This window comes from Barbatula barbatula (assembly GCF_947034865.1).
Source record: "Barbatula barbatula genome assembly, chromosome: 1".
In the NCBI taxonomy this organism is placed as follows: domain Eukaryota; kingdom Metazoa; phylum Chordata; class Actinopteri; order Cypriniformes; family Nemacheilidae; genus Barbatula; species Barbatula barbatula.
This window is the reverse complement of record NC_136766.1, coordinates 4,324,736-4,337,223: the sequence shown is the minus strand read 5'-3', so window position 1 is coordinate 4,337,223 and position 12,488 is coordinate 4,324,736. Positions and strand designations below refer to the sequence as shown.

Below are 12,488 nucleotides of genomic sequence, written 5' to 3'. Positions count from 1 at the left end.
AAATAACCTCTATGGGTTCTGAATAAGAAAGAAAGTCATACAGGTTTGAAATGACCGAGAAAATGATGACAGTCTTTGGGCCAACCATTCATTTAATGGCCTGTGTTGATGTGTATGACATTCACGAGGAAGCAGAACACAATACTGATCACAATTGATCAACAAAATGAACAAAAAACATTGTTCACATAAAGACCAGGAACATTAAGAAGACCATGATGACCCAAAAGATCAAATAGGATCAATTACCTTGACTATAATACGAACGTTGTTTATACATTGTGCTAAAAACTCATATTTATTAGCTTTTGTCAGGTACTGTATGAAGTTTACTGAAACCTAAATAAGCAGTAGCATCATGGACACTTCTGTCAAAAAAGGAATGAATGTGATCTAAGTAAGCCTTAGTAAGACTATCCCAATATTCCTGCAAAAATGTTTAACTTCTGTTCTACCACAACTTGTATTTCTTCATTTCTGTAATGCACCCAATTATCTGAATCCTTTGCAAGTAGTCATTTAAAAGTCATTTATTTCTGAACTTTCGGCTCGTCTCAGATTGCACCGGTAGTTTTAAAACACTCGATTTTCTACGCTAAATACATACACACACACACACGACCGCAACATTGGTTCATCAAGTGATTCCAGAACCGTCATACGGCTCTGTGATGGAGGTTCATGCGTCAGGTTTGTGTCACCAGCTACCACACACAACCACAGGCTTCCTGTTTTTGGTATACGTGATGAAGTCCAGAGCACTGAATGACAGGACCTCAACACATCACTAACAGAAACTGAGGCCGTCACATCAGCCTGTGTTACTGACTAACACAAAGGTCTGTATGTCCGATTATTAGTATCACAATAAGAAAGCAAATAACTCTTTATTTCTGTATTATTAGGGCTGGCAAGCGCCTAAAATCTTTGATCAAAGTAATGACATAATATTGGCGATTAATCCACGTAATTATGATTTATTCACGCATCAAGTTTGTCTAAGAAATGACCCTTGAAAGAAACAGTTTATGTGTTTATTATCTAAAGAGCATTACAAAAAGTAGCTACAGAAAGAAATATTTTGATTCAACATTTATGACACAAACATGTGGACCATGAAGATAGGTAAATGATATATGATTATTTTTGGGTAAATCATACTAAATGTTTTTTATTAAAATGGAAATATGAAATTATTATTCTTTTATAAAATGACACCCTAAATAAGAAACTAACGCCGTGTCTACACCGGACGAAACTGGCGCAACGCAACACGACAAACAGCTTGTTCTTAATAGGTTTGTCAGCACGCAGCATCCAGTGTGGACAAAAGTTTCAATTAGAAAAAGACAATAGAACGCATTAGAACACATTATAATTGAAAATTTTGTCGCATGTCCGGTGTAGACACGGCGTATAACGGCCAGTAGGTGGCGGTAAATGTCCTTTGATGAAGTCATTCATTCGTTCGTTTGATTTGTTCACACTGCTTTTTCATTCAGAAGTCCAGATTTGTTTAAAACCGGATTCAAAACAGAAACGTCACTGTGACATGTTGCTCAGAGACGAACAGTTTTGCTCTGTCTTCAAAACTGAGCAAAAACAAGATAATATTATCTAAAATAATGCAAAATTAACTTATTATTGAGGTCTTTTATAAAATCAAAATCACATTTACATTCGTTAGATTTGGAACAAACACAGCACTCGTGATATTGTGCTCTTTACTCGTGTGATATAGATAGTACAAGATGTAAATACTCAAAAGAGGCATTTTGCCCCATATCTTCAATTTTAGGGACATTCTGGCTGCATTCTATAGATCATCAGCTACAACGTACTGGTGAATCTCTACATTTAAGCTATTTACTACTTTTTATAGTTTGGTTGTATTAGTTACATTAAAAGTAATTAAGTGTTATTTAATAGGTTTCATAAACCACAATTCAACAATTCACAAAAAACTATTTCTATGTCAAACTCATGAAACAGTCTGTTCCTGTGCTCAGGTAACGATCTCATATAGATTAAATGGTCAATTGCACAGGACGTCTTATATTTCTCTGAAACACATTGACTGCTAACTGAGCCGAGTCAAAAACGTATAACTTTGCCAGACAGGATGAACATGTGTGAACTGAAGCGGCCTATCTGCATGGAGCAAAGATGTGGAACCCAAGGCTCCAGGTTTTCCTCTAACTGCTCACGCGGGACACATAAAGAGTGCAAATGAGAGTCAAATCCAGTCAAGTCTCTGTTCGAACTAACCATCTTGCTCCAAACCTGAACCTCAATTTCCAGACCATGCCACACTAAAGTGAAGGTGCTGAGAGGTTGCAAAGCTCCTGAGGGCTTGAGGGGATTCGGTGTGACTGCGCTGAACCCTGTAAGATCTAATAAAACCAAACACACAAACATCTTCAGACAGACGTCATGGAAATGAGTGATTTGTGCTTTTCCACATCCTCAGAGAGGAGAAAAGCCCACGTGGAGCCCACGACTGTGTGTTGTTTTCTAACTGCACGTAATAAAAGATAATCATTTTCAGACAGTTAGATGTCGACTGTACCTGTCATAAAGGGACACTGGGTCATTAGAGAATTCCTTTATGAAAATTACCCATGGTTTTATTATAGTAAGTCTAGTATTCTTTACTGCGCAAGTGACTGACAAAATTTAAGCAACAGACACAGATATATATATAATTTAAAATGTGTCTGTGCTTTGTTTATTATTAATTATAATTTTATTGCATTACTTATCATTTAATTATTGTACACTCTGGGTTATTTTCAACCCGGCACTGGGTCAAAAAGAGACGTACCCAACTGTTGGGTTGAAAAATAAGCCAATTTTATCAAGTATGAACATTTTCTGGGTTTCTTTGACCCAGTGGTTGGTTGTGTTAGTTTCTTTTTGAGTGTCAGGGGTGGCACCACTGCTCCAAAAGTGATGGGGCAAATTTTGATTCTTGAAAATGTAATAAATCAATAATACGTTATACTAAATTTAATGTGGCACAACAAATGCAAGCAGAACGCAAATTAAATCAATATTATTGAAATTAATAAGTTAATCATCTATTGTCTAAAATGCTGGGGCACTGCCCAGTTTGCAAAGTGTGGGGTCAAATGCCAGATCTTTGCTCCAACGGCCTTGTTGAGAGTGTTTTATTTTAAGGTGTTTTGGTAAACTAAAAGAGAAGTTTCTACTCTGGTGGACAGTAAAGATCTATTAGATCACTTTATTCTATTCTATTCTATTCTATTCTATTCTATTCTATTCTATTATTCTATTCTGCTGTATTGTATTGTATTCTGCTCTATTCTATTCTATTCTATTCTATTCCGATTAACCTATTACCATATGTTTTTTTAACAAATATCATTGTTAACTTATGTATTTGTGGTAACCAGGATTAACTTAACTTTTGTGTGAGTGTTATATTTATAGTAAAATAAGAAAGGGCTGACGGAAGGACGGGATTATGAAAATGTGCAGCTAAAGAACTAAAAATGCAAAACTTCTCAAATAAGGTCAGATAAGCAATTTTAGAAATTTGAATTTTATTTAGTCACACAGCAAATCTGCCAGTCTTCGTTTACCCATTCAAGGTTTAATCCTATCTTATTTACAGCATATGGAAGTGATAACATCTGTGAAAACTTTTATATGTTCATTATAAAAAGGTTCAACAAGTTTGTGACATCTAAGGTCGAGTCACAAAGAAACTGCACTATCATGCCATTAGGTTTAACATGTTCTTGCCAATATTGTCCAATGGCCACACAAGAGGAATGAGATGAGACACTGCACTGACATAACCGCTCTGTTTCTGATTATCCGCCTAGTTTCAATCTTCAATCACACCCACATACCACAAAAAATACCACTGGTTTCCATGACTACGGCCACGACCAATGATGAGTGACTTGTAGATATGACAAATGATTAATGATTTACAGTACAAAGTGTTCTGAGGTTCCACATACTGAGCCTCTTCGAGGGAATCCAAACTCTTCATCGTTCCAAACCTGGGCTCTAACAACGTTATAGATGAGTCTACGGCACGGCTGTCCAGGCTCAACACCATGCCAATGTGTGCCAAGAACGCTGTGTGCGAGACAAAATCGAATTAGTTTTTTTTTTGTTGAGGTGGGGTTGAAGGGTTGGGTGGCGTCTCTCGAGCAGCAGATGTGGGTGTGTTATGTAAAAAGTTACCCGACTTAATGCTTAAGAATCTGGAGAAGCAGAAATAAGAAGCCTGACATAATGCTGAGGACATACACTGTTTGATTCCATCTCAGCTTGACATTTATAGAGCTTCTGAAAAAATACTCCTCTGTTTAAAGCTGTTTACTGTACATACAAATCAAGATCTCATGAACAAAGATTGACAAACATTATAAGTATTTGAGCAAAGTATGAGGCCTGCTGGGAAAGTTACTCTTTTCTTTCTGCAGAGGCATTCAATGCTACAACCCTGTCATGTTGACTTCAATGTTAATTATATTCTTTAAGTTAATAAACTACAGATAACCGATCGCACAAAACATCGCCCACCAGCTATTACTCTTGACAACTTGAGGTGTGCCACAGACTTAAAAGTCACAAGCAAACAAAGACTTCAAAAATTTCTAATTGAAAGATTATGTGTACAAAACATTCCTCATATTTAAAACTGTGACATTACAACAAAGGAACACTGGGGAATGTAAAACACACATCCAGAGAAACAATTCCACACATTAACTTGTGCGTAAAGCCACACAAATAGTTGTCGGCATGGCAAATACAAATACACTTATGCCATTCCAAACTCATATGAGTCTCATTTCTCTGCGGAACGCAACTGCATTCTGATACAATGAAAATCCACAGTATAGGAACTATAGGGACTTCTGATCACCAGAAGGACCAAAGCAACAGTCGTCCATATGACTCATGAACACATTCTAGTGTAGAGTCATTTAGAGCCGTATTATAGATATTTTGTTTAAATAATGGTAGATTATGTAAATTTAATTATTTAAGTTAAACTTTAGGTACAAAGCAGCTTTGAGATTCTTGGATGGAGAAGTCACATCACTTTGAATGCCGTGAGGGTTAGAAAATGGCTCCGTTCTTATTTTTGCGGGTACAAATATCACACCCGAGCAATACCATACATAATTACTTCTGCTGTTCGTTCTTACGCTACTGGTGGGTTTTACCTTAGAAATGAACAACTGCCCTTTTATTATTTCTCAAATGCTGCACATTTCTTTGTCAAATAAAATAACAAAACTAAACTGCAAATTTTAAACAAATTCCAAATAATTTGTTTTTGTTCATTTCTTTAAAATAAGCAAATTAAGTTTTCTTAAATTAAATTTTACGTTTAAGAAATATCAGCATGTCCATGTTTTATAAGTTTGCAGTACTTACGGTGATTCGTTTCATCCCTAATATTCGAGTATTCTGTAGTATTAACACAATAGAAAAAGTATAAACTATTGTAAAAAGTATTCTTTAATATTTACCACAGTATGGTTCCAAAACAAGAGTAAATACTAAAGTATACTACAGTATAAACTAATGTTGGTATGGACTATATATACTTGGATAGAGTAAAAAGGAAAGGGAGAGAGAAAGAGAAAAACAATTTCAAGCTGATCATGCCATTAGAATGACTTATTAAGCTTTAAAATATGCGTATGAGAGTAATACTGTCATAATTTGTGCAATATCCACAGGCCTGTGACAATCACAGCTCCAGGCATTCAGACACACATAGTTCTGTAATAGGTTGGATCAGGTCAACACCGAAGACGTTGAGCTCCTCTCGACACAGTGCATGTCTCTACTGATCTCACATTACTGGACTGAAATCTGCCAAATCTGAAGTACAAACTTGAATGCATGCACATGCCAAAGTGCTTGTGGATAAGCAGTGTTTGTATCATATGTTGAAATCCGAATTGAGCTAACTGTCTTGAGAAAGTTAATGGGCTTGACATACATCTGTCAGTGGATTTGGCTCATATTGCTGAGAGTAATTGCCTTTCTGAGGGAAGGTTGAACCGGGTAACACGGCATAAACTAACACAGCTGCTCTTATGTGTTTATGGTGTGTGTGTGTAGGGTGTGGATGGGGGGATTTGAAGAAAGCGAGTAGGTTTATCAAACTGTTGAATACAGTTAGAAAGCGGAACTTTTCCACCCTATCCGTGGCACAAGTAAGACCCCCCAGATGCTTCATCCCATAATCCCCATAATTAAACCAATCTGGCAACACACAGTATAATGCAGTCTCTCTCTTTAAAGGGTAATGTTCAGAAGAAGATTGTAATTCGGTCATAAAGCAAGAGAACCATGAGGGTAAGTAGCATGTCCCATAAGAAAAGCAAATGACATGCGAGACTGCACTTGTTTCTATTACAAAACTGTCAAGCAAAGCGACACGTTTACGTACAAATTTAATTCTGTATGTTAAAACCGTGACTTTCTTCCTTCTGCAGAACACAAAACAAGATATTTTGAGCAACGTTGGTAACCACCACTGACACCCATTGACTTTCATTGTATGGATGCGAAATCCTTATTTTCTGTTCAAATTAAGCCAGAGACGTCCCTCAGAGTCAAGTTAGTCCTTAAATTCAACAGAACATTTAGTTAGTAAAACGATGATTCCACGAGGGACACATACACGCTCAGTATAAAGGTCAAATACCTCCATCCATCAAAAACCTCAATGTCAGCCATCACATGCCTGTTAATCTCCAGCCAATACGAGCTGCATATCGGCCACAAACAGCGTATTACATTTTCCAAGATGAACATCCCAGAGACCGGACTGTCTATGATTTGTGTAATGCGAAAACCATGGAAAGAGTGGGAAAGCAGACGTTAAAACAGAAACCAGACATAAACATTGAAAACCGCAGAGTTTAGATGTTTCGATCACAGTTAGTGTTCGCAAAATTAGTGTGAGTATTAGCGTAGAAAATGTATTTTTGATGGTGTGTGAAATGTTAAGGCAGTTTGACAGCGACTGCTGTGAAGTAGCGGGGCAAATCCACATGTTGGGGATATTTGGGAAGTTGTTGTTGGACAGAACATTGCTTTGTCTCTTCTGATGTGATTTTGTTGAAATTCAACAGACACTGGACTGGAATGGTCACAATATTTCTACTAATTGAATGCTGATTTTACATCAATAAATCAAGTGTATCATTCTCTAGATAATATACATTGTACACCACATGTATTTTTTTTAATGTGCTCGCTATGAAGACGCCTCGCAAGAACAGAAGATACACATTATTTGCCGAACTATTTCTTGAATTTAGAATCTCAGGAAAGTACAAATTAGGAAAATGGCCCAAAAAGCATGAATAAAAAGGATACGGTATTGAAAGCATCGAGACTTTGATAATACAAGCAGCAAAAGGTTCGATATCCATAAACCCTCATTATATAACCATAACACTTTCATTTCAGAATTGGTGCCATGTATTTTCAGCTTGACCTCGCTGGAATTTGTCACTATTTTACAGGGTGACTCTTTGTATGTGAATTGTACAAAGACATATGGGACGGCATCCGATCATTCAAAAACTATAAGAGAGATTTTCTAATTAATAGGAATAAACCACCTCATGAAAAGTTGGTAACTGCCATGAGATTCTGCTTGTATATTAATGATGGCGGTCCGACCAAAGCTTCAGAAGTGCATGATAAAGTATGAACGATGGTGATTAAACGTTTGGCACGGCCGTCTATCCGCATCCCCCTCATCCTAAATAGACAGCTCCCCGGCACCATTTAAAATCTTTAACACAACACAGGAGATTTATTGGACACCATATGTGCGATGGCTGCACGGAACGCTTCATAATTTGCTTCAGGCCGCGTTCAGTACCCCTTGTGTGCTCTCAAGCCTCTCGGTAGCTGTGTTTGTTCAGTACATTTTCAGAGTTGTTGGTGTTTTCAAACACTGGGGTGCTGCTGAGAGACTATTGCTGTTTGTTTTTATTGTTACCAAGATCCCAGAAGAAAGACTTTATCTTCATCACTCAGAAGAAATTGGGGTCAAGAGTGACCCGCTGGGATTAAGTCTGCACTTCTCTCTGTCTAAAATGTATTTCTAATCATTAAATCAAATCATTCTCTTTTCTTAAATACCTCCTTTATTATTTATACAGTGTGTCCTAACAACACCTTGGTTCTTTATTTTGATTTCAACATTTTTTATAATTTCATATTTTTACATTAACGAATGACTACTTTATTACTTACATAGTAATCGAAAGTTTAACAACTATGAAAGAAAGTGTGTAAGTATAAAACATCAAGCCAAATAATAATTTGACGAATTACAACTTGGATTTCATCTTTAACTAAGTTGATAGCAGCACGAAGAGTTTTTTTGTAGTTTAATTTGAGAGTCTTTCAAAATCAAGGTGGCTTTACATCCTTGCAAGGCGATGGAAGGTAAAAAATAATCCAGACTTGATACACGTAAAAAAAAAACACGGTTCGGATCTCTTTAATATTTCAGTTATTTATCATAGACCTCAATGAGATTAAATGGAGAGCAGCATATCAGATATTTCTCTCAAGACAAATAAAAGAGCCACAAACCTCAGAAAAGATCTCAAACTGAGCACCATATTTACCCAAATCTAGATCATTTTTCCTCTACAATCTACATTCATTTTTCTCCTCCGAAAGTCTTCACGTATATGTCTGTTTTTATTTCTTTCAAGCAATGCTGGGAGAAAAATTTAGGCAAAACTGAGAACGGTGTAAAAGAGCAACATCTGAGCAATTCAATTTACCTTTGGGAAAGGCTGGTAAACAAAGTTTATGCTGAAGTTGTGCTACAATATGTACATTTTCCATTATTACGAAATATATAAATATGAATAGTGTGTATAGATATTGCTTAAATTCATCAATATATCACCATTCCCTCAACCGAGCCTAAACGATTCTAATGAAACGGCTACCATTCGATTTATAAAGAAGCCACTGTCAGATGAAGGCAAACAATGATTCCTTTGAAACATAATCTTGCCGAATTTGGCTCTCTTGAGTCGAAAGTAATTGCTTCTCTTTTATGGGAGTGAGACCGCCACAGCCAGAACAAAGCAGACGGAAAGAACTCCAAACGTAACATAGCGCTTCCATTCTGCATCCCGTTCCCAGGATGTAATTTTCATAAAATATGTTTACCACTAAAATTCATAACTTCACAGCCGCTTAGCCTGTGTTTATGTAAAAGTCAAACTGAGAAATTAAACTAGCTGTGGAGAAGTGTGCCAGGCTGCCGTGAGATGACAGCTTAAATGTGAAGTTCAAACAGGTGTTCCTATTACCACATGGTTTACCGTCTCACTTCAGTGCCCAGAGATTCTCGCTCGTGGTGCCGACACAGGGCACTTGGAACACGCACAGGTACTGCAACTTGTTTTGGAGGCTTTTGTTTGGATTGGAATCAGGACATTGCCAGACTGGTGCCACCTGCCCTAACATCTATACCTCAGGCAGTATCCTGTCGACAAAAGAGCTTTCAGGTGAATCCACTGGGCACTGGCTGATGGACTGATACATGGCCCTCTGCAAACAACTTTCATCTAGCTATGAATCCTGGGTAAAGATCAACAAACACAGAGGAACATTTAATTGCTCTTTCATGGCTCAGGAGATTTACTGTTCTCAGTTGTGTTTAAGTATCAACTTTGTTTCGGGTTTCTCTTAAAATTGCTTAGGAGAAATACAAATAGAAACAAATTGGTTAAATACATGAAGAGTATGGAGGTGTCAAATTTTATGTCGGTTGTAGAGGTAAAATAATCTGCATTTGGGTACATTTTATGAAAAATTTTGAGTTTGTTCTGAGTTTTTGAATAATATCAAGAGTGATTGCAGACTTGACAGATGTATACGTTAACAGAGGTTTAAAATTTTGTAGCACAGACCAAACAGTTGTAGCACAAGTATAAAACATCTGTTGTCATGATTAAACAAATAGAGTATACAAGTGCAGTTCAACACTAGAGTAGGCAGGTGACTGATAAATTACATTAATGTTACATACAGATTGATAAATTGGGTCATATCATATTTTGTTTACATTTTTTGAAAAGTTCTGTGTTTTGTTTTCTTTTTACTATACAATAGTGGTATATTTTGTTCACATTAAATATTGTAGTATATTTGTATATATTCACTATTAAATATGCCGGAAAATTCCTACATACTTACTAGAGTATACTACAGTTTATCAATTTACTACCAGGGCACTGCACTTATCTATAGCAAACACTATAGTACACTACAGCATTTTTTTCATCTGAGTGTTCAGATGAACGGGACATTTATTTTGACGGGTCGTTACTGTTTTATTCAAACAGTAAAATGCTCGTGAAATAAATCTCTCAACGCAACTAAGAAGATGAATTGCATGTGTTTATATCCTCATACAGTGCAGATGCAGACAAATCCACAAGCATCATCACACTTGTAGCACGTTAAACTGTGTAGTTCATTCACTCAGACACGCAGAACAGACAGATTACATATTTTTATATCAGGCTTTTTCGTAGCATGTCATATATGTCGCACTGTACAGCCCTACCTTGATGTCTAGGATAAATGATTTAAATGTTAAAGTGGTCTAAAAGTACAATAACAAAACCAGATTTTCACTTTTTCAAGAAATGCAAGTGGCGAAAATGTTGTTCATGGTGGTGCCACATTGCAAAAAAAAATCTAAATTTCTTACTTTTTTGCAGTTTAACATTTATAGTAAAAACTTTCCTTGTCAAGTGAATTTATCTTGATTTAGGATATTAACTCATGTTTTCTAAAATCTTTAAAAGTAAGAACATATCTGCTAGTGGGGTAAGAAAAATAAACTAAAGAATTTAATAAATTAGATATTTGTAATTTTGCCAAAAAGAAATTTTTTGGCAATGTAGGACACTGCCAGGTATAAATCTTTCAGTTTCATGATGCAATATTGTGCTTCAAATGTCTAATGAAACTTGATATGGAAAACATTGAAAATTAAATAATCATAAACAAGAATACTGTCCTGCTTTACTGGGCCAACATTATTCCAAATGCATCATGACCTAAACTTAAACCCTGAACCACAAAACAAATAAAACTATTCCAAACATTCCTCTCCTAACATGCTTTTATCGAATTGCTTTCTTTCCTTCTCTGCCTTGTTTCCTGTCTGTAGAACACAGAGGTAAGAGGAGCATTTCTCTCATCGCGGCAAACAGAAATCCCGATGGCACGAAACCCGAGCGTGTACAGTCTCGGTAGGTAGTGCCAAGCAGATGGAAGTCATCTTTCATCAGGGTGAAATTTACACGAGGTCAAGGTCTTTGCGAGCAGCCGATGGCATGAAGACTGGAATTAACTACAACAGCGATAGTGATGCATCAACACACACGACTGTGATGATAGAAAACTCTTGTGCAGAATGTTCTGTCCATCTTCTCCAATCAATGAAACAATACACCGGTAGCTACTGCTGGAATGCGATATCAGAATCCTGATTCACTATAGAAATTTAAACAGGCATAACTTTGGACGGCTTCGTGTTGCTAGGTATAATGGACAATAAACTGTAGGCAGTGCATTACAGAAATGTGGAATTCTGCTCTGATATAAAACACTTTTAAGCGTGGTGATAAGAGCTTTGGACTGAAATTTAGTAAGACTTTTCACTCCGTCAAATAAAACAGCTTCAAATACCAAAAAGCCATTGCAACAGATTACCTGTGATCACTGAAGAGACAGAAAACCATCTAAAGATGCCATGTCGTGATGCAAAGATCGAAAAGAGTCTACATTTCACATGGTAAGCCCTGAGTTACCCTTTTAACCGTAACTCAGTACAATCACGAAGATAGCACAGTTCCTCATGATTGACACATCAGAGAGATCCGTCACCGTTTCAGTGTCCGTCAGCCCATGAGAGGGTTAAATTACTGATGACTGACAGTGAAGGCGGTTGAAGGATAAAGAGAAAAATGTGTCTGTGTATGAGATACATTGAGTAAAGAATCCCTGTCAGAAATTACAGCCTAAAACGTCTTCGATTTCCAACTGATATTTTAGAGATTATGGCGAACTCGTTGCTCAAATGTCAGTTTGGATGGATGGGGGTGTTTTGTAGTGAGGTAACATGACGTCAACTTGTTCCTGCAGTGTAGAGAAAATCACTTGAATCACGAGTTTACCCAAAATATGTAGCTCTATTGTATTGTATTGTATTGTATTGTATTGTATTGTATTGTATTGTATTGTATTGTATTGTATTGTATTGTATTGTATTGTATTGTATTGTATTGTATTGTATTGTATTGTATTGTATTATATTATATTAAATTATATTCTTCTCATCTGTTTTCTACTCTACTCTACTCTACTCTACTCTACTCTACTCTACTCTACTCTACTCTACTCTACTCTACTCTACTCTA

The 12,488-nt window shown here is 36.5% G+C and overlaps 1 protein-coding gene across 1 annotated transcript in view; it reads right to left on the bottom strand.

Annotated features, from left to right (window-relative positions):
- The window catches only part of LOC306898014 (ADAMTS-like protein 1), a gene marked incomplete at its 5' end in the record, with an annotated part of 83,759 nt that extends 79,666 nt beyond the window's left edge, over positions 1-4,093 (bottom strand). Inside the window, 3 exons of the mRNA XM_079463216.1 lie at positions 2,110-2,199; positions 2,269-2,393; positions 3,964-4,093. Of these exons, the coding sequence (XP_079319342.1) occupies positions 2,110-2,199; positions 2,269-2,393; positions 3,964-4,093 (345 nt within the window). The remainder of the gene's footprint in view (positions 1-2,109; positions 2,200-2,268; positions 2,394-3,963) is intronic.
- Between the last annotated feature and the right edge of the window lie 8,395 nt (positions 4,094-12,488).